This window comes from Catharus ustulatus, chromosome 1 (assembly GCF_009819885.2).
Source record: "Catharus ustulatus isolate bCatUst1 chromosome 1, bCatUst1.pri.v2, whole genome shotgun sequence".
In the NCBI taxonomy this organism is placed as follows: domain Eukaryota; kingdom Metazoa; phylum Chordata; class Aves; order Passeriformes; family Turdidae; genus Catharus; species Catharus ustulatus.
Window position 1 is genome coordinate 22,703,027 of NC_046221.1, and position 23,041 is coordinate 22,726,067.

At 41.2% G+C, this 23,041-nt stretch overlaps 1 protein-coding gene and 1 long non-coding RNA gene across 3 annotated transcripts in view; one reads left to right on the forward strand and one right to left on the reverse strand.

Moving 5' to 3' along the window:
• Nucleotides 1–699: 699 nt before the first annotated feature.
• Nucleotides 700–3,080, reverse strand: LOC117000429. Its single transcript, XR_004418762.1, has 2 exons — nt 2,996–3,080; nt 700–1,984 (listed from the first exon to the last, which is right to left on the reverse strand). It is a non-coding gene; the product is annotated as an uncharacterized LOC117000429 (long non-coding RNA).
• Nucleotides 2,468–23,041, forward strand: part of ZNF804B (zinc finger protein 804B) — a 236,792-nt gene continuing 216,218 nt past the window's right edge. Inside the window, exon 1 of one of the 2 annotated variants that reach the window (XM_033068030.2) lies at nt 2,468–3,136. In XM_033068030.2, the coding sequence (XP_032923921.1) occupies nt 2,780–3,136 (357 nt within the window). In that variant the 5' untranslated portion in view covers nt 2,468–2,779. The remainder of the gene's footprint in view (nt 3,137–23,041) is intronic. The other variant, XM_033068036.2, reaches the window with a different exon arrangement.

The following is a 23,041-nucleotide window of genomic DNA, read 5'->3' on the forward strand; positions in this document are numbered from 1 at the left end:
GTATTTTACATTCACTGTGCTCAGCTGAAAATTACTTTATGAGAGCTAAGGTAGTGAAGGATTGGACCCAGATGAAAGTACTAATAGTTAAGGCTCATATTTCTACATGACCTGTGATGAAAGACAAGAAGGTGCTGCTTCTCCAGAGACTTTGGGGAATGTTCAGGGAGTGATATAATTAATAACTAACTGTTCCATTTGACAACCCTTAATCTCATTTTCTCAGGCTTGCATCCTACAGATTATTTATAAATTAGATTGGTGGTCATAGTAACTATTCCCCTGAGTTTGCAAAGTGAAGGGAGCCCAAAATGACTTCTACTTTTCACAGCAGGGTCAATTGAGCACATCATCCTCCTCAGCAGGATAAAATGAATACTGTGCAGTCTACTCTGGGGAAAATAATTTCTGTTTCGTACAGTACTACTAACTGAACTAGGGAAGACTCTGTAAGTTTAAGGAGGAAAGTACTGTCTCTACAGCAAAGCACTTCACCAGTTTAGCTTGTGCTGAACCTCCGCTGCAGGTGGCACAGCCAGTCTGACCACATGGCTGCAACACACCATCATGCATCCCCAGCCTATGCACATGGCCTGGGTCTTCTGCACCCTCTCCCTCACCTTGTTACAGAGCACCAGCAGCCTCATCGAGCAAAGGACTTTTCATGTTTCCACAACAGAAAAGGAACAGAGACCTCTATGCAAGATGAGATGTAAATTTTCATTGTTTCTATTCAGCTGCATCATAGAGAAGCAAAGTTTTTGGAAGTTCATTTCATTGCCAAAGAGAAAAGGTGCTCGTCTTTACTTCCAGATACATATTCAGTGTGGAGTCAGAAAGCTATGATGCAGACCAAAATTCAAAGTGAAGACAATACTTTTATCTTTAACAGGTTTGCAGAGGAATTATTTCAGGAAGAACTTGCAGTTAATATATATGCCAACAAGAATAAATTTCAAGTCACTCACGTAGCTGTGACTTCTGTGACTTGTAGGAGGAAATCATAAAACTCCTTTTCACCACCAAATTAACAGTGGACTATTTTTTTTTTCAGTACATTATTACAATTTCTCAAACTTCTCTTCCTTCAGAAAAGTCCTCCAGAGGTCTTTTGCTACCTGTATTGCTACCAGGCTTCAAAGCCTGATCTGATTCATAGGACTGTTTAATCTGTGATCCACAACACTCTTTAGCAAGGAGTCCCATAATGCACACATAATGCAAAGAGCCAAGTCCTTTCATTTATTTCACACCTCAGTTTTACCACCTTAATTTGACCCCCTACCTAAAAGATTTTTACATTGTAAGACACTGTATGATGGTTAACATATGGATGTTCTTAATACATTGTTTCCACCTCTGGTTATTCCAAATTCAGAATTATTATGTTTTCTTTATAACATTGTATATTTATTAATAAAATACATAATAATATATTTGACGATTTGTACATATGTACATACACACACATAGTCAAACTCAATATGGTATGTGAAACACTATAAAATGCTGAATACTAGGATTGTACAACACTATTTTACATAAACAGTCAAAAAATAATATTTGATTTGCCATTATCTCTTTATCAGTTTGGTGGATTGTGTGAGATTTTCCTTTTATTTACATTAGGTTCATAGAAAAAAGCTCTTGAGAATCTAAAATTAGAATGATTGTGCCTTATCAGTTTCATTAATAACTGAAAGCACATGCTTTTAGGAGATTAAGTGAAAAAACTGAAACAATTCTTATCTACAGTTTAAACCATCTACTTCGAAGAAATGAATGATCTGCAGGTGACTACTAAGGCTGTGTGATTTATTGATTTATTTTATCGACTTTGCACGCAGCAGAGCAGAGACGATACTTGTGACCTGATGAGAAGAAACTGAGTCTGCACAAGCGGGTCCGAGGTACCTCGCACCTCTGTCTTGCAGAAAGGGAGAACAACCTGTTCCAGCTGTTCAGTGGTGGAAGATTTTCATACCTGCGATTGCGTGTAAATCATTTAAGTGATAAATGACACCATGCACTTAAATTCACGCGCTTTCAGGGGGGACGATGCCCAGGTACAAGCCGGGGGTGTCCGGGGCCAGCCCGCGCTCCCAGCCGCGCTACCCGGCATCGCCTGGATGCCGAGAGTCCGCGGCGTTCACGCACGGGACAGCGGTGGGGAGGGGGGCTGGGGGTTGCCGGGGACAGGTGGAAGAGCAGCCAGAGGCAGGCGGGGAAGGGACGTTACCTGCCGACATCGAGGACGGGAAAGTTGGGCGAAGAGAAGGAGGGCGGTCAGCGCACCCCTTCCCGGCCGCTCCTCCCGGGGCTGCCGGCATCGCTGCCCCCCCTCCCCGCGTTGGCGGGGGGCAATGTCCTCCCTCCCTCCCGCCGCCCCCGGTGCGGCCCTACCCCTCCTCCGCCCCCTCGCACCGCCTCCCCCCCCCGGCGGAGGTGAGGGAGGCGCAGCGCCGACTGCGGCGGCCGTACGAGGAGCGGGGTGCCGGGGGCTGTGCGCGGCGGCATCCACCACCCAGCCCGGCATGGGCACGGCCATGGGGAGCAGCCGCCGCTCCAGCTGCCGCGGACAAACTCCCCTCCGGATATCGGCTGCGGGTGGCCTGCTCTGAGCAGCGGCAGCAGCAGAAGGAGGAGGAGGAGGAGGAGGAGGGAGAAGAGGAAGGGCCGTAGCAGCGGCGGACTGTGCAAGTTGCGCTCTGCCCTTCTTCTCGCCGGCCCGTCTCCCACCCGCGGAGCAGCATGCGGACTGGCCTCCGCGCTCCCTCAGATGTGCTCTGGCTGCCGCCGCCTTCAGTGCATCCTGCTGCTGGCAGCGCTCACCCGGGCGCTGGATGAGACGGGAGCAGGGAGATCGCTGCTGCGGTTCCGCCCGCTCCTTCATGCGGGCTTCTGCTCCGGCGGAGCGAGCACCGCGGCCGCGGAGGAGCCGCGCTGCCCTGCCGCGCCGCGCCCGCCCGCCCGGGGGGCCCGCATGGCGTGCTACCTGGTCATCAGCTCCCGGCACCTCAGCAACGGGCACTACCGCGGCATCAAAGGCGTCTTCAGGGGACCGCTCTGCAAGAAGGGCGCTCGCTCGCCGGTAACTGCCACCTCCTCGCCCCCTCCCTCACTTGCCCCCCGCACGGTAGGAGCGGGCGGGCGATGCCCACGCTGGGGGCGGCCGGCGCGGCTGCGGGGGGCGTGGGGCGTGGGCGCCGGCTCGGTCCCGCTCCGCGGGGCCCCGCTGTGGGCGCTGCCTCTCCGGGCGCCTCGGAAAAGTTTCTCGGTCGGCGGCTGCGGGCGCGGGGACGGGGCTGGGGGCGGTGCTGGCGCTCGGCGGTGGGACGGGGAGGGCTGCGGCTTAGCTGGGTTATCCCTGCACGGCTTCTCGGGCTCCTGCCCAGGGAGAGGTTAATTTCTGACGCTTTGGTGAGAAGTTGGGGGCTGGTAGAGAGGAAGGCGCCGTGTCGGCTCCAGGTGTCGCGTTTTAGTACCTTGTCCAAGGTTTTGACGCGGCCGAGGAGGGAAGCGATCGTCCTTGTGGTTTCGTCTGCCAAAAGATGCACTTGCGAGTTTGTCTCGCGTTGCGAACTACCTGTCGAGACCTACAGCTAGGCACAGCACGCGTGAAGTTTGGGGCAGTCCTGCGGGCACTGCAGACCCGTGGAGCTGCCCAGACGGTGGCCGTGGGTCTCGGAGGGCGATCCGTGGGGCGGCCAGGGGTCCTGTGCTGCGGGGGCCGTGACCGTGCCCCGCTGCCGCTCCTCCGCCTCTCCGCCGTGCCTCTGGTATCGCCACCGCCTCCGCAGTCGCGACACAACTTTCCCTGTCCCTGTGCCAGAGTGTGTGGCGTAGGGGTACGGACCTGCCGCCCGCCGAGCCGGCATTGCACGAGTACCAGAGACACCTTGAGCCCACCGGTAGGATTTCCTGGGCTTCGGCAACGCCAGCTTGTGCCCTGTAACACACCTAAACCCTAAACACCTTTTAGGAACTAAAGTCTGCTTTCCCTTTCTTGACTTTCAATGACCAAAAACGACAAATACTTCTCTATGCTTCCAAAATCCCTTCCGTGTTGTGCACCAGCGCTCTGTCAGAGCACCTGCAGGTTCTTCCCTTGTACCGCTGTGCCTGCCGTGTGCAGTAACACAACTGCACCTCAGGTATCATTGATCGGCCATTGGCTCAGCTGCGTCTGTGTTCTTTGACCCGTGAAGCTGATCCGCTTTCCATTTTTGTGTGTGGAACCCCCTGAAATGCAGGCAACATTTAATGATGTCTGTGTTCAAAACTAGGTCAAAATGAAAAGATCTCAAAGATCTAAAATGGGAACAAGCTTGGTTGTAAATACTTCTGATTTAGTAGAGCTTTAACAACTGATGTACAAGTTGAGTAGTATCAGAAGGATGGGAAGATATTACCCTCCAAATGCTATGTTCCACATACTTCACTTTCCAATTTCTTTCCCTTTTTAACTGCCTAGTGAGTATACACACCACTACTCTCCACCTAAATACTTCATGAAATAAATTTATCTGACTCAACTAACAAATCATCACTTCAAACACAGTTCCACTAACAAATAGTAATTTGGAACATAGTTCTGCTATGGTGGAAGTAATTTTTTGTTTGCATGTAAGTAACCAATGAAAATTGATGTTCCTTATTCTTTAAAGGTGTATTTTTTAAAGGATTTTGTTTAAAATTGAAGCATCTTAGTCTTAAGCCAACAATCTAGAGTTTAGAAAAAAAGGGAAAAAGCTATGAAGTTGAAAATTTATCTCAAGTCTCTTTCCTGCATAGAAATTCTTTTTTTATGTGAGCTTTCCAGAGTTTGAAAAGAGTAGCAAGGGCACTTTGTATTGCTTTTGCACAAAGATAGAACATCTTGTTTCCTAAATTTGCATTACCAGGGGTTGGTATGTTTTATATGTTTTGTGGCCATTTCTACGGAAAGGACTGAATTTTAGCAATCCTTAGCTTTCATTCTGAATTCTTGAGGGAAAACTTTTATTTCTCTCTATATAGTTCTTTTTTTAAAAAAAAAGTTTTCATTCTTTTCTTTTGCCTTTTTTTTAGTGGCAAGTCTTTGAAGCTAGTCGGGCTTTTGAGGTCATAGGCTAAGCCCTTTGGAGAGGGAGTGTTGGACAGCTCCTGGGAGTAAAGTTGCATGATAAAGTTTTATTAATGCTGGGTAATTGCAGCGCTGCAACTTTTTCATGTGTTTGATATTTTGAATTTCTATTGGTTTATATATGCTGTTTTCATATTTTGATATGGAAGTTCAGATTTTAGGAGATAAATAAAGGATGCTCAGTTAGCACAGAGGGTAATAGTTTGCTATCAAATACTGAAAGCAGTGAGTAAGTTGCATGTGCCTACAATTTATAACTTTCCAGGCCATATCCTTCTTGCTTATCAGTGTGCATAGAGATGGGAACAGTGAGCAGCAAACAACTCCATCTGGATACATTTTACATTATGGATGTGGAAGTCATGCATACTGAGATTTAGTATTGACTGAGATAGTAAAATTATTTTAAACATGAAAAATGTCCCACACAATGCAAACAAACTCTCCAACTATTGAGTTGGAGACTTGGGACCTCTTCTTATCCTTAAGAAGGATATCTTAAGCTAGTGGCATTTATTTGTATTCCCTGTGCTGTGCTTTTATTTAATCCCTCCTCATTATTACTTTGAAAGATACAAGTGATGTGTTGCAGTAATTTTTAAAATGTTGAATTGGAAGCAGCATTGAAGATTTGATTTCATCATTTGTACCATTAAACAATTTTCTGTTTGTACACTCTGAGTGATCTTATGCATGAGTCTACGTAGCCTTTAATGGATAACACGCACCTTTCTATATTTAAAGTGTTCTGTATTAACGGGCCATGAAATGTCAGTAGACTTAAGGCTATGCTTTAAGAAATAAGAACAGTGGTGAATATTTTAAGTACCTTTATCAAATTTCATGGTTTTATGAACAAGGATTTTTTCAGTCTGGGTGTTTATGTAGTATTTATTTAGCATACTTTGCTATTATTGTGACAGAAATAATTCTGGGACTTCTTCCTAGTATGCAGAGAGACCTTTAGCTGTAGCAGTTCTAATGAGAACGAGATAAGTACAACTACAAGGATAGCACACTTTGAGTATGTAATGAATTTGTTGTGATGTGATCATAAAATTCTTTACAAAGTTTACCTTTCCTGTGCCCACTTTTACATATTGGAGAAGGGACTAGTTATGAGTATCATGAAGCTAGTGGTAATGAATTCAGAAAGAGTGGAATTAGCAGCAGTTACCAGTGTATCCTTTATCAGTGGAGTCTGATGAAGTTACATGGGGAAGGGAATGCTGAGCTTGAACATGATGCCAGCATTACTAAGGATAATGGACAGTAAGCCAATGAAGGAAGCTGCTTATTTTAGAGACCTGATTCTCTGCTTTAAGCTTTTATATTTTATCGGAAAAATTATGTTCAGGAACATATTATGAGCAAATTTTCTGTCTGAAAATTGCTATCTAAGTGATTGCATTATGACAGAGAGATATTACTTATACTTTAGAGTGATGATATTGTCTACAGGATTTTTGAGTCTGAATAGATTACATTGATCAGTGTACTGGTTTTAAGTTGTGATAGATAATGCTGTCATACTCACCTGCAGCTCAGCCTGCTCAGAGGTTTACTGCCATGCTTCACAAGCCTGGGAAAACTGACAAAGGGCTTGCCTGCAAAACTTTTAAAGAAACTTCCAGGATACAGCAGAAAATGGTACTGGGAATTCAGCAGATGGCCCCCTTGCTTCTGAATAATTTCTAAGCCAAGGATGTTATTAAGGTGCAGGGCTCTTCCTGTGGCTTTTTAAGATAAGATATAAACAAAGTCTCGTTTACTACTCAGTATTTAAAGATCCCTTTGTATTTTGAAGGAAATAGAAGGCTTAGAAGACCCAGTGCCTTAGCCAATTTCTGACTTGGCTAATTATTTCTCTTCCGTTGTTCCCTGCAGCTTCAGCTGAATACAGTATTTTTCATGTACTTCTCTAAGCTGTTCTCAAATAAAGCTGTCAAACAGCTGCTCCATTGCGCTTGGTGCTTGCTTGAGTTCTTTGGGTTGTTGGGGTGGGAAAGGCTTTTCTGTTACACAGTTACCTTTAAAAAAGCACAGCTCTCACCCCCTGTCCAGAGGCTCCAGTAGTTCTAATTAAGTACATTGCAGGTACTTGGAAATAATGATGGTTTAGTTGATACTGAGCCATAAGCAAGCTGTTTTAGCACTAAGGCAAATATAACCAGGACTGAGTAGCATCTTAGCACTCTCTACAGCAGATAACAACTCTAGGCACTTGGAAACTTTGAAAACTTAAGTGAGCCTGAGGACTGAATGTAAATAGAGAAAAGGAAGGCCACGGCCTGGGCAGCTGTCTCCATCCGCCTGAGGTCAATGCTAGAAACAGTGGCATAACCAAATTTGCCACAAAGTGACAGTGTTGTGTTTGCCATCAGCCGGTGGCAAACATGTGCCTAGCTGTCAGAAAACAATTTAAAGGCTAAACGGTGGATGTGCAGCATGTGAAATGTGGTTTAGGTGACAGCTGGTTAAAGGAGGAGCCACCATATACCTGGGTGGTTACTGGAAGACCAAATAACTTGTGAGTTTCTGACTGTAAGCAACTCATCCTTTAGCACTGTGACTGCACTCTCAACAGCACTGAAAGCAGAGAGGAAGGGTAGGCTGGGGCATTACAAGGAAAATGAGTGGAAAGTAAAATTTAAGTTAGGAAATACAGTCTAAAGGGGCTGCTAATAAATCAGTGACTCAAATAAATAGTCCTTCTACAGAGGAAAGCAGGGGGAAACCCCCAACTGCACTAATGAAATTTTGTGGAAAGGAAAAAAAGGGAGAAATCGTACAGAAGATGAAAAATTGTACTTTCACTATTCTGTGCCAGAAGTCTCTGGCAGCTGCCTCCAGCAGAAGTGGCTGCCTGCCAGGGGGGATTCTGTGCACTCTTCTGAAAGCTTGGAGCTGGCTTACAGAGGTATCTGCCTTACACAAACCAAGGGCAGGCACTCCAGCTTAACTGTTTCTGATCTCATTGATTCCTGGCACTTTGTGTCTCAGAGTGGGCTGAGTGTTTCCTACCAACCCTCCTGCCTCCACTGTGCTGGAGAATATGAACATTCCTGCAGCCCACACTCCACCTTACAGTGACCTTATTTCCTGATTTCATGGTTCCTATTACGGTGCTTTTTTGTGCAATTCTACAACAAGTGAGAGACAGAAAGAACTTTCAGAAAATGGGAATATGCTTTTTGCCACATGTAGGCTTGCTTGAACCTGTATTGAACCTGTATTGCCTTGTATTGAACCTGGTTTTGTGGAATGTGTCACTTCTGAGCATATTTTGATTCTAATTCAGTGAGTGGGCAGCACTTTGTATATAGCATTGCAATTAAATTTAATCATCTTCAACCAATTTCTGCTGGGGCTATTTCCTTCACCCACAATTAACAGTAATGTTAAACAGGTGCTTTATGTCTGACAGCACCTTTCCAGCAGTCTAATATTTTTATTGGTCCCTCAATTGAGTTCGTAAACTCAGATGAATTTCTATGTTATTTTGCATTTGGCAATGCTTGTTTGTCCATTAGTTCCAGAATTATTGCCATTGCATCCATTTACATTCTCACTTTCAGTTCATATGCATTTACTCATTTAGTGGGTTTTCTTTTTTTTTTTTTTTTTTTTTTTAATTCTACACTGTGTACAAATTTGAAAATGAATGTAGAGACCTAGTGATTGTGAAACAGGTGCCCCCTTGGATCTTTGGATGGTGGTTTGAGCTGTTACCCAGGCTCTAAACATTAAAGGCTGTTCCTCTGCCTGTTCAGCCCTGTTTTCTGGACTCTTGCCCACATGTGCTGTCCATGGTAAGCACTTGCCTGGCTTTGCTGGGGACGATGCTCCAGTTCCTTCCTCCGTCTAAATGAATGTTTTGTTTTGACCACTTTACAAACTAAATAAACGGACTAACTTCATTTATGCAAATGCTTGCATGTGAGATTAGATTCCTTGAAAAGAAAACTGTAGTCAAAATAATCTCATTATCTGAAGCTACTTATTCCCTACCAAAGCTTTGCAAAAGTCCCCCGTAAAAGGTACCTAAATGGAGAAGGAAGAGAAAGCTTTTAAAGGCTGGCCAGAATGTAGGCATTTTTTCCTACTTGAGTTTTTTTGTGGATTGTATAACCTTTGGCTGTAAGGCTTGGGGTTTTTTAGTTTGGGCGTTGGTTTTTTGGGGTTTTTTTGTGTGTGTGATTCTTTTTTTTGGCGCATTTTTTGTTTTTTGTTTTGTTTTGTTTTTGTTTTAGGGTTTTTTGGGGGAGTTTTTTTTGTTTTGGTTTTTTGTTGTTTGTTTCATTTTTAGCATTTTGTTTGTTTGTTTTTGGGGTGTGGGTGTTTTGGTTTTTTTCATTTAACATGATGAACCTTTGATAAGTGTTTTTATTATGTCACAACTGATCACTTTAGAAGACTCAGTCTTTACCTGCAAGCATAATTTTACTCACTCGTCCTAGGGGAAATGTTGAATTCTCTGTGGAAAAAAAAAAAAGACATTCAAAATATTTTTGTCTATCTGCTGAAATACTTTTATTTTAAAATGCCACTGTGGTACACTCTGAGAGGTTTAGTTTTACTGCTTTTGCATCTGTCCATGAAAAACAGTGTATCACATTTGTTACAAAACAGAGCATAAGCTGTAGACAGTCTTTAGAGCTCAAGAGTTAGGATATTACTATCTAAGTTTTGCACAGCTACCATGGTAAAAAAAAAATATTAGGAATAATTTACATAAAAGGGCAAATTTATTGGAACATCAAGTTATTGTTAAAGAGAATTTCAGATGCATGCATGCACTTGAAGGAACCAGAATTCCCAACATAACATGCAATACCATTAAAATCTAGTTTGACCCTCCCAAGAATTAAGCAGTCTTCACTGAAGAATAAGCCATTTTGCAAACATATGTGCATGCAGCAGTCTATACATGTAAACATTTCTGAATAGCAATGAGAAGATCCTTTAAAAGAACTTTTTAGCATCCACACTGACAGTTCTAAGCACTGTTTTCTGAAAATTCAATCTGCTCTGCTCCTAGCCTTTGAACCTTCCAAAGTCTGAATGAACAGTATTAAAATGATTTGTTTATGTTGATAATCTGCATAGGTGATATGTCTACTGCAATATTAGAGCCAGATATACAGAGTTCAGTCCTGCATTTCTGTATTTTGTGTGGGCACATATCACTGCATGCCTTGTACAATCAACTGCAGTGCTCAAGTGTCAAGATTTGTCATGAGATAGGTCCACATACCTGAAAATGCTCTTCACTGTGCACAGCATATTGTTCTGTGACCAGTCATAAGGCACTTTAACAACAGCTTTCTCTTTTTTTTTACTTTTTAAATACTAGACTAAATTTATGTGCATACTAGATAAGATGTAAACATCATCAAAATTTTGTCCCAGTTTCATAGTTATGCATAATGATAATTGGCAAGCTGGTTCAAGTAAAGAAATTCAGCTATTGCTGGGAGAATGCATGCAGCTCTGAAACAATTCATACATTAATCAACTCCAGTTGATATCAATTTTTCAATTGATGTTTTCCGTGGAACACATTCTAAAACAGATTTAGTGCTTTTGTGTCAACAGAAATATTCTATCAATATTCTGCTCCAACTGAACTGGAGAGCTGTATTTGGTGTCTTTGAGAACATTCTCATTTGTAATCAGCTATAAATCTGCAGCCCTCATTTCCAACTTAGAATGCAACATGTGAGGAAGGCTTGTGAAACTAGATTAGAAAGTGTAAGAAGAGAGTTCCCTAAAATATCCCCTTTGATAGCAAATATTTGCTAGAATATATTTTGGGGTTACATTTATGAATGAAATCTGTATGAATATTATGATCAGAAGGTCTGCTAGAAATGCAAATTCTTATTAAGGTGTTCTGAGTATTTTTTCAAATAAAATTTTCATACTCAGATATTTATAGCTCTAATTTTATTAGCTGTAGTGGGTTCAAGAAGTAACCAGTACAAATTGTTAATCTAAACCTATCTTCATTTTTCTGTGCTAATCATTACCTTTACAGTTTAAGTATGACTTCTATGAGGTGTGTAAACTCTGACCATGGGTTTTACTGGGAGATCTAAGAAGCAACATGTGTGTATTTATGCCACCCTTTGTTAGGCACTGGAAAACCGAGTTATGATCTTGATGTACTGAGCCTGCTCTTGAGCCCTTTGTGATTGCAAGAAGCTTCTGGTGATGCATTACAGTCAACAGAGGATCAGTCAACTCTGCAGGATCCTCCCATCGGTTCCTTGGCGAATGTTGTGGTCCAAATGCTGGCTGAGGTGACATGGTGGGATGGAGGATAACAAGGATTTCTCAGCATGGGAAAGGCAGTGCTTATTTCCAGCTGCTGCACTAATGGCTCCTCTGTGTTGGGAGGCACTACAGCGTAGGAGCATGATATCCAGGATTCCCACAGCCCATGTGGCCACAGGTCTGTGCCAAGCAGCAGCTGAGAGCCATGGAGCCACCTCAACACGGGGAGTGGCTACCTGATCTGATGGGTGCGGATCAGAAACTGTCACACAGCTGTGGAGGACTAGTTCAGAAGATGAAACTAAAAAACAATCATGCACATCCCCATAGAATACAAACTCACAAGGTGAATGTGCATGCAAGTAGTTTGTGTGCACCAAATAGTAAATAAACATCCCATAAATGTCACAAAGTACAGCTTCCCCAAGCTGTCTGAACGCTGAACTGCTGTCCTTACAGAGCTGTACTACTGCTCTTCCTACCAGAAGAAGTCCAAGGCTGCTTTGTGGTATACATCTACAGGATTGTCACTAGCATTTTTCCCCTTCTTTAATGTTTCAATATATGATTACTTCACTGTAAAGAGAAGATATCAAAACTCATATGTAAAAATAGTTTAGTCAGACAAGCGAAGGAAAATCACGTTGGTACTACATACAAAGATTTCAATTTTCCTTTGAATGATAAATATATCCTTGGCTATTAAATATGGAGAAGAGGCAATATATGGAACAATGCTGAAGACATTGCTTATTCACAAATAAGCATCACTTTTTCAAAGTTCTTTTTCTGGGAGTGTGTAATAACTTTTTGTGATGCCTAATAATAGAAAAATCACAGATTTGTGCTCTTTGATGCAGATGTATTCATATCCTATAAACCAAAAATTACATTGAAATAACTATTGAATATGTAAACTTGCTGATTTTATACTTTGCTTATCTTCTGCTGAAGTCCTATTTATAACCAGTGTATTCTATAACAGGTGCAAGAGGAGATTCTTATTGTGTATGTATAATGCACAAAAGATATGTTTTATTGCTTAGCATTATAATAAGAATCTTTTATAAGTTAAACTTAAAAAAATACACATCCAATACAGTGGTTATTTATCTCAAAAGTAAATCCTTCCCAAAAAATAAACAAAAAATGGCTTTCAAATTTGTTCCCTAGAGGACATGTCTTATTTGAAAATGATAACACTTGGTGGAGAAAGATGCACCTTTCATTTTGACCAGGTTAATAAATCCGTGCACTGGGATTTTTATTATATAAAGAAGATATGTTGACTTGAAATAGAGGGCTGTATCCATATGCCGTGTTATTGCTTTTAATGGGGAAAGGATAATAGAGAAAATAAATTCATTGTTTGGTTGGTTTTTTTCCCTTTTGACAGCTCTCTGCTGTTTATATTGTTTCTTCACCTTAAAGAATCACTGACGTTGTATGTGATTGAGTTTGATATCTGTGGGTTGTGGAATCAGCCTTTAAATATTTATGTTGATTTGCATACATGACAGCTTTCATCAGTAAAGATCATTATAAACAGCAAATTGGAAGAAGTTAGAAAATTCCTTTCCTTGAAATGGATTTAAACAAGTTTACAGAATGATTTAACAGAGCTTGCATAATCTTCACAGTCAATAAAAACTAAAGGCAGAGAAAAGTGCTTAAAATCTACAGCAAAAATGTTTTGTTTCCACTGTGTATTCTTGAAGACTTGCTCTTTAAGCTATAGCAAATGAGGTTTACTCAATATGTACAGTTAGAAATGTTCCAGTAGAAAAACTGTTTTCATGGCCTTTCTTTTTAAATCTGGATTTCACCTGTAAACTTCACTAATAAGGACATTGAACACCTTTTCCCTCTACCAAAATACAGTTCCTTATCCCAAACATTTTCCAAAATATGTCTTGTAGTAGTATTTTTTCCTGATGTTCTGAGTAGCACTGTCTGAAGAACAAAATTATGATAAAAAAGTACTTGAAATACGTAATTTTAAAAACTGTTTTACCTGCTGTGATTTATTATTGTACCAGGCAATATAACAAAATTTGATAATAAAAAAAAAACAAATCCCAAACTCAACAACACCCCAAGACACTCCAAACCATGCCCTCAAACATAGCAAAATAATCAGCATGTGAGATCACCATGAACTGATGAATTGCTGACAGCTTTTCTTCCCATGTCTGCTCAGGTAAAGTTCAGATCTTGACCTTCTGCTCGCCTGGGAGCCATTATACAAACCCTAATGAGCTTCCTGATAGCCTTTTAAGAGTAATAACTGATTAAGTAATTGTAGCACCTTATGCTGAAGTGTTTTAAATACTTAAAGACTTCTAAGCCTCTTCCTACGGAAAAAGGCATGTCTGCTCAAGTTATAGGATACAAAAGAAAATGTTCCTTTTCATCATTGTTAGGGTACTTCTCTATGTTTATTCCTCTAACCTCTGGCTAATAAGAATGGTGACTGCAGGCATTAGGCATTAGACAGTCTTAAAAAGATTGATGCTTCTGATTACAGCATCCTATAGAATAAATTGTAGGGTTCAAACCTCTCACAGAGTTTAAAGGGATATGTGGTATCTGAGGAAACATAAAGGTGTCAATTTTCTACTTGATGGTACTAATATATTTTTATAAGATCTGCATATTAAGAATGAGCCCTCAAATACAGTGATTTAGTACTGCAATTGTACTCTACTTTGCAGTGAGAACAAACAAAAATGTGAATCCTTGTCTCTGCTCTGAAGGACAGTGAACAAAGACCTGTAGGCATTACAACTGGCAGACATGGAGAGGACTTGGTTTTCAGAAGTGACTAGCAAGAGGAATGGAAGGGGGATAGTGAATGTGAACAGGGAGGTTAATTGCAAAGTAAATGAGTTTGCTACAGAAAGCACTGAGGCTCAGATCCTCTAAGACAGTGTGTGTGTATTAGTAAACAACGCCAGGGATTGTGCCAGGCATTGGAGCTTAATCAGCTAAACAATGAAATTGTGAGCATTGTTTCCAGTATGTTTGTGCTGTTGAACAAGTAGCACTGCCCCAAACATTTCTTGGAGAGGGTTTGGGAACTAGGATAGGGCAGAAACAATAACATCAACAACAATAACAACATTTTGTTCCCAAAACTGTAACTGCATTGACAGAATAGTGGGTGTCATAAGTCAAAATTGTGTTGGGAAGCCCTATGAAAAAAACAGATTTGATGGCACCACTAATCCTTGAGCCTATGTCTGGGCTCTGTTCAGTTACTAGAGTAAGTGCAGCCTGGGCTCCAGCTCCATCAAGCTCTGCCGAAAACAGTGCAGTATCTTGGGCTGTTGGGACTTTTGAAGACTGAAAGGTAGTGGCTGGATCTCCTGACGGCAGTCTCTTGGTTGGATCAGATGATGTGGCTGGATTTCCTCACAAATGCCATTGCAAATGTCTCATGCTTGTGACAGGATAATTCCAAATAAATGTGATATGCATATGCTGACTGGAGGAGAGAAAGTTCAGCTTCACCATTCAGGCAGCAAACTTCAAAGACAAAGAGCAGATGAGAGAGTATTGGTGAATCATAATGAGCTTCTTGGAGTACTTTCTGTAGTTTCTTTCAAGCATTCTTAAAATTCACAGGAAGCAGACATGCACAGTGACTGTTCAGGGTAGAATTTTAGCTTGTGTAAATCAATCTGTTAAATTGATTGCATTTTCTAAGGCTGTTTTATGCCAGCAGGATTTGGCCCTCAGATTTTATTTAGATTTTGTTTAGTAAAGTAATGTGGCTAAAGTTAGTGAATACTAGTTGCTAGGACCTCCAGGGTGAAAGCATCACTGTGATTCAGTTGCAGAATTTCAATTAGAAGGAAAATGAAACTGCACTCCAAACCTTGTATATTTTTGCTGGACCCTATAAAGTGACTGTCTTTTCTGTATTCCTGAAACACAAACAATGCTGGTTAAATACAAACCATGCTACTATAACAAATTTATATAGCAAATATTCATGTAACACCTTTCTCTTTATGGAGCACATCTGATTTGCACACTTCCCTGAGGTAACACACACTTTGACTCACAACTTGCTGCCCCATTCTTTATCCTCACAGCAGGTAGGTGTTCTTTAAGAAGGACAATTATGTGTTATTCACTGTGGGATGATGTTATACTAGATATTTTAGAGGCTCATCATAGCAACACTGGGGCCACTTACTTTTTCTGGTTGAAATAAATGAGATCTTAGTAAAAGACACATATAAATCACTTTTTATCTTTCCAGAAGAGAAAAAGCTCCACAGTGGTACCCATGGTACCTACAAGGCAGTGCTCTCTGTCCAAAAGTTCAGGAGGAAACCAGCATAAGAATAATGAGGATGGAGTGGTGAAGGGCTGGGCTGTTCATCCTGACAGAGATGCACTTGGAGTTCATCACGGTGCAGCAGCCAGGGGGTGATGTGAAGAACTGCCTTGAGGAGGTCAAATGGAAAGGAAAAAAAAAGGGAAGCAAAATATGGAAAATTTTTTTTTCCCCAATTGGTTTAGTTTTCATAATGCTAACAAGCTAGAGAAAAGGTATTCATCCATGGCCAAAGGTCTGCATCATGATAGGAGATCTAAAATAATTGACACAAAGAAGTAAAAGCTTTGGAAAGCAGAATTTTGGCAATTTTGAATGAGGATATTTTTGCTTTCCCTGTAGCTGGTTAATGAATTAGTCCACAACTGCAGCTGGAAATCAAGTCAGCTCTTTCACTGTGATATTTAGCCTTCTGGCACTGGTTTAATCCCACCCCAAAGCAACTGAAACACAGATACAGATCACATAGGATTTTAGTTAATTTATTTGTACTTACTCTGTATGTATGTATAGGTTACAGGCAATGTGATGGAAGTAGATGGGTGAACTGCCTCCCCTGCATGACTGTAATTCCAGTGTTTTTATCAGTGTGTGTAAACTATAAACTGGTGCGCTTTTATCTCTGTGAGTGTATTTATCACAAACTACAAGTTGAAAAAAAATGCAGCTTTTGTCAGGAAAAAAAGAAGAGTTTCCCCCTTCAGGTATGGTGCTGAGAATGGTTTTGAGTAAAGGAGGGAATGAATCAGTATCTTTTCTAGTTGCAGGACCACAACTTTTAACGGTAGGTATGTCCCTAGGAAGCGTGGTTTTTAGGCAGGCGTGTGCAATAATTTATGTCTGAGCCATTTGTTAATATTGGCAAAGTGTCACAGGTGCTCAAGTGCTGATGGCAGGCTGGAGACACAAAGGCAGCAGCAGGTCGCTGCTTCATCCCTGCGCCGAGGGCTGGCATTTTACACAGCAAGAGGTCAGAAAGGCACATTACTTACCCATAACCAGTACAGCAATGGATCTGTGCTTCTCTGAGCTCTCTCAAGGAGTTTTACTAAGTTTGAATTTCATGGTTTGCAGCAAAATCTCTTGAAAAAAAATGTTTATAGAGAATCCTGGCTCCCATGCAATTACTCTGCCATATGCAGTGACACATCTTACTCATTCTATGAATGTTTTGTGCTCCCAAGGTGATTTAAGAGTAAATACAACCACAAGTAAAAACTTAAAATATCAAATTAATTTTGTGTTATACACACAGAGTGATGGATAATGTCAGTTCAGGGCTTGATCCTGCATATGTTGAAGTTGAGATTTCTTGGTGTTATTTTGGTTTATGATTCACACATAAAGGTCTTTATTTTTTTCTAGTTGTATAAAACCCCATGTTATTAAATAAATATCGGCATAATATATTAACAAAAAACAATGACAAATGAGGAATGCTTCAAGTTCCTCCATAAAGAATATAATACAAAATTTTTAGAAACATTTTTTTTTTTATTTTCCTGGAGAAAAAAATACATTTGCAATCCTATAATTATGTTCTGAAACAGAAATTCAGTCAGATTACTTTCAGATCATTATATTATCTGTGTTAGAAAGTAGTAATTGGGGATTACTGAGTTTCTATCAGGTTTGACTTAACAGCAAACAAGGTTAACATAAGTGGTTGCACAGCTGAGTTAATTTTAAATGATCTTTCAGGCTCAGATATTAAGGCTGAAATGCCTTTAAAGGAAGCTAAATGGGGCTTGTGTTTTGAATGTGATCTGGTGTATAATTAGATTTCTCCTACAGAAAGGTTAGAAGCTGTAATCCAGCCGAACTGCGTCTTTTTAAATTTAGAAATGTAAAAAACTTAATACAAGTTGATTTCAAAGATTTCCAAGTATGTAAATGTGAGGGTATTGGAAGGTACTGGATGTAAAACATGGAAAATTTGGTATTACACAGAATATTGTAAGTGATGTGAGTTTTTACTCTGGATGGTTGGACTATTAAAGAGTGCATGTTTGGGCAGTTAGTGTCATTATACGTTAAAAATAAATATGTAGGGAAAATAATTGGGGTGAAGAGCTTTGCTAATATTTTGTCATTTTTCAAAACTGAACAAGCTCAACACATTGCAGAGGTTGGTTAATTAATTTATGGAGAGTTTTTGTGACCAATAGCTGACTATTTCTCTCTATCCTTAATAAAGAAATTTTTGGAACTACTTTTATTTTTTTTTCCTTCTTGTTATCTCAAAAGAAGAAAGGCTTATAATGATGGCAATTTCAGCGTAAAATTTAGGCCAGCTTCTTTTGGCCGATTGTTGAGATAGGGTTGCTGTGTTCTCTCATGAAGAGAGAGCAATGTCTTTTTCACACGTACACTTCCCATGCTAAGTCAGTTTGAATTAAAGTTGCTGAATTTTCTATGGCAGAAAAAGCTTTGAACCTAAATTTGAGTTTTGCTTTCCTTACTGCAGCCTGAGGATAGGAGTAGGACATGTAGTGTTTTCACAGAATACAAGAAATCTTGTGGACATTTCGCCATCATCCTTTCCATCTGTATTTATGCAGTAATATGATAAAAATTCACAGAATTCACAGACTCACCAGGTTGGAAGAGACCTTCAAGATCATCAAGTCCAACCCATGCCTTAACATCTCCACTAGACCATGGCACCAAGTCCCACATCCAGTCTTTTTTTAAACACATCCAGGGATGGTGACTCCACCACCTCCCCAGGCAGACCATTCCAGTACTTTATCATTCATTCCATGGAAAACTTTTTCCTAATATCCAATCTAATTTTCCCTTGTCGTAGCTTGAGACTGTGTCCTCTCGTTCTGTCAGTGCTGCCTGGTAAAAGAGACCAACCCCCACCTGACTGCAATCACCTTTCAGGGAGTTGTAGAGAGTGATAAGGTCAATACATTCAGCAAGCATGGAAAAGGGAATGTCAGAAGAAAATGAAGGTTCCAATGGATGCTGTGCGAAGAAATTCTTTCCTCGTGTCCATATGTCTCCCTGGTTGCCCCTGAGAAGCTCCAATGTGCTTTGCTCTCGGCGCTCGCTGTGTGATGGGTCAGGGCAGAGGACACCCACGGAGAGTGACTGACAGAGAAGGGAAAAGAGCACAAGGTCAGGAAAAGAAGGCACAAGGAGGAATGACCATGTCCACTTCCTCCAAGAGCACCTGTGCAGACAGGGCTGCATCATGCAGCAGCAGCAGTAGTGGGGAAGTTTCTCCACTGATCTTGAAGGGAAGAGGTAAAGGGACGTGGCCCTTTGGCTTTCTGTTCATGAGCTGTTTGCAGAAAGTTAAGGGTCACTCCCTGAAGCCAGGGGAGATTAATGTACATGTGCATGTGGACACTTAACACGATCCAGTTTCTAAACCACAATATCTAAATACTGCTGATATCTTTACAAGACATAAAAGTAGAGGGAAGTACATTTTCACTAAAGCTAGAGAAGATGTGATCTAGTTTTCTCCTCATAAAATGTGGTACTGTTACTGGAGAGGGAAGGAAAAAATGTATATTACATTTCTATACATTCATTTTATGTTAATATTAAAAAGAATAAAAATTTATCACAATATTATGAGAACAACTTTTCCCTGGGTCCATTGGTAGCATGTCTGTACTTCACTTGACACATCTTGCCTCTGAAAATTTTAATGAGATTTCTTCCTTTTCCAGTCAGTGAAACTTTCTGTTCACCTAAATGTCTATCTGGTACAGTAATTTCACGACTATAAGGCGCACCCTTTTGATGAAAATGTTGGTCTGAACCCGGAATTGCGCCTTATAGTCCGGTGCGCCTTATATAATGGACAAAGTCGCGAAATTTGCAAACCAGGAAGTGCGAGCTGCAAGCTGAGTCGGGAACTGTGGGAGCTGCGGCCGCCAGGCGGGGGGACGCCAGGATGCGGCGTGGCTGCCGGCCAGGGGGACGCGGCACGGCTGTCGGCCAGGGAGAAGCGGGGGGAAGCGGCGCAGCTGCTGACGGCGGGGAAGCAGCGAGAAGCGCCGCCGCCACCGACCAGGGGGAAGCCGGGACGCAGTACAGCCGTACGGTGGGAGTCATGAGCCGTGCCAGCCGGCGCCAGGGGCGGGCGGGAGTGCCGGGGTCCGCTGCACGGGGAGGGTGCCTGGGGCTGCGTTTAAAGGCTACACTGATCTTTGAAAAATGTTTGCAAATTGAGCACCTGACAGTAATTTGTTACTTTGTTGCGCGCCGCGCGGCTGCTCACTGCAAAAAAAAAGTGCGCCTTATAGTCTGGTGCACCTTATATGATCTACAAAGTTGCAAAATTTGCCGACTCCCAGGGGGGTGCACCTTATAGTCTGGTGTGTCTTATGGTCGTGAAATTACTGTACTTGGCTTTTGAAAAAAATAGTAATACATCAACCTAAATGAAGGAGAAAATTCTGGCACAACTTAGGTGTTAGTCCCCTGTATTAAGCTCAGGATAATCTGAAATGGCAGGCCACTGATACTGTTATTTATTATTCAAAATAGTTGTTGAGAGCAGTCACTCTTAGATGAACTGTTTTGAGTTTACATGGTGAGGTGCAGTTCCAGGCTGGGGCCTTTCAGCACTGGTCCCTCAGCCTGGGGCTGTGCTGGAACTCAGAAGTTGCAGTTTCAGGTGGGATTCACTTGTACAGGTGCATTTAACAGGGAGTGCCTTCAAGCAGCTTTCTGGGTGAGATCATATGGAGGGCTAGCATGTGGTTGTTCCTGGCCATATAGGCATCATTTTATGTTATCAAAAAAGAAAAAAAATCTACTTCCTCTTAATTAGTGGGAAAAAGAGAAAGCAGTTAGTTTATGTAGAGTTTGTGTGAGAATAAGTGAAAGGTTTTGTAACATCTGCCAGAATTTCTTTTTGTTGTTATGGGCTATACTTTATTTCTTCTCCAAAACAGTAAAAAAAAGAGAGTAAATTTTAATGGGCATTACAACATGTAAATGGATTGTTCATGTTATGCTACATGACATGTATCCTGGAAATGAAAGGACAGGGGTATATTTTCTAGCGTTATATCCTTAATTCTGTCATTTATAATGATAGGAAAGGTAATGAAAACTACTTGTTGAAGACAGCTCACAAAAATGATAAGTGAGAGCAAATAGGTGACACATTGGAAAGAAGAATTCCTGGTAGTTAGACATGACAGAGGAGGTCTTATGTGCACTATCTATTGTGGTTCTATGCCTGCCTCCTGGATAACTTTAGCAATTCAATTAACCGATATGAGCCCATGTTTCATCATCTATAAAAGGCAGATTATACTTACCCACCTCATAGCATCTTTATAATTGATTTTTGTGAAGTGCTTTGGGATTCTCAGATGAAAGGCACTATACTAGTGTCAAGTATTATTATTATTGCTACTAGCAGTAGTAACAGTACTTGTCATTTATACTGCTCTTGTTGCTCACGATGCTTTAAGTAATGCATTCCTGCAGTGCTTCTGTGAAGTAGGCACATGTGTGCTTTTAGAGATGAAAAAATTCAACAATCATCATCTAGCTTTCCCATTTTCACAGTGTTCCTAAAATCCTGGAAAAAAAATAAAAGTGAAAAAAATCCTAAAGTACAAACATCTGTGTGATGCTTAGGGAACTTGTGGGAAGTTGTAGATTAGGTTTGGGATTTGGTCAGTTAGAAGGACACAAAACACACTGCTCACAATTTCTGGCAAGTTTCTTAACCATTGAAATTCATAAAAGCTTTCCTTCTCTTTCTGTGTATCTGAATGCTGAAGTGTAGTCATGTTTCAAGGGCAGGTTGGATGAAACTCTGAGCAACCTGGTCTACTGAAAGGTGACCTTGTCCTCAGCAGAGGCATTGGAACTAGATGACCTTTGATGTTCCTTCTGACCCAGGCTGTCCTGATTCTATGAGTCAGTGTCCGTGTGTTTATCCTGCTCCCACCAAACCTGTGCTTCCAGGCACTTTCAAGCAATGGTGCCTGATTTGGCAAACGTGGGGAGCTCAGCCAAAGGGTTAGTGCTGACTAACAGGGAGTCCTGGGCATTTTCACAACTCTTGGCAATGCTCTAAGACAATCTTGAAGTTCAAACACATTTTTGGTACCTCCAGGCTTAAGATTGATTAGGAGAATTTGGACTGTCTTCTGGTTCAAAGGCTTAAAATGCACTAAATTCTGTTTTAGATACTTAATACTTTGTGTAGGGGTTGGGGTTTTTGTTTTGTTTTAACTTCACTAAATCTGTCTCTTATCTGAGATTTTAGATTTTTTTTTCTAAATGTACACATTTCTCTAATCTGTGATAACTTGGAAAACTGGATCAAATACCACAGTAAAAAATACTTGCCCTTGGTTTAATTGCTGCCTTTGGTGTGGGCTCAACAGCTACAGATGTCATTGCATCTGGACGTGCTGTCTTCAAAAGCAGATAATTTCTGAGATGGCAAATGGTCTTTGATTCACAGCAGCAATGGGCTTTGAGGCTCAGGCATTCTTCCCATGTTCAGCAGGTGTCTAAATGTCACTTACTGGAATTGAGATGTATCTGTTGCTGCACACATAGGCAGAGATGATATGAATGCATGGTGTGGACTCAGGCAGCAAGCCACAGTTTTAATGCATTTCAGATATAACCATAATCAAACTCTGTTCAGCTTATGTGGATATAGCATGATTATACTGACACACCATACAGGGTGCTGAGGTATTCTGGTCTGTGCAGAGACTCTTTTAAGCAAAGAATCAGGATATGAGATTTGGTCTTCAAAAGCTTTTTCCTAAGGCTTCACAGGAGGAGAGCTGCAGTGTGATCACAGGCTACAGCTTATGGCTTTATCCCATGGTTTGCCTCTGAGGACTTCACTGAGCTATCCCTGCTATGGACATCCTTCAGTGAGTTTCTTCTTGAAACAGAATGAGGTACAAATAGTTTTCAATGCAAATAGCTTTAAGGGTTTTTTGGGTATTTTTGCAATCAAAAACTGAAATCAGATTTATCAAGAGAACCTGTTGGCTGCTGTCATCCAGGAGACCAGTCACAGCTCAGGATCATGTGTTTGGGATATACATGGTTTGGGGAGCGGGAAAAACTTGGTTCTGAATACAAAAGTTCAATAGTTATTTATATGCAGACAATCTCAATGAATCATTTATGTGGCACATTTGTAAATGAGAGCTAAATGTGACTCAGAGGTTTGTGATGAAAAGTAGCTACCCAGAAACATCTCATTTTTTAAGTGTTACATTCCCAGGTCATCTCTAATTAGAGCTTTGGAAATCTGGAAGTAAATGTTTCTT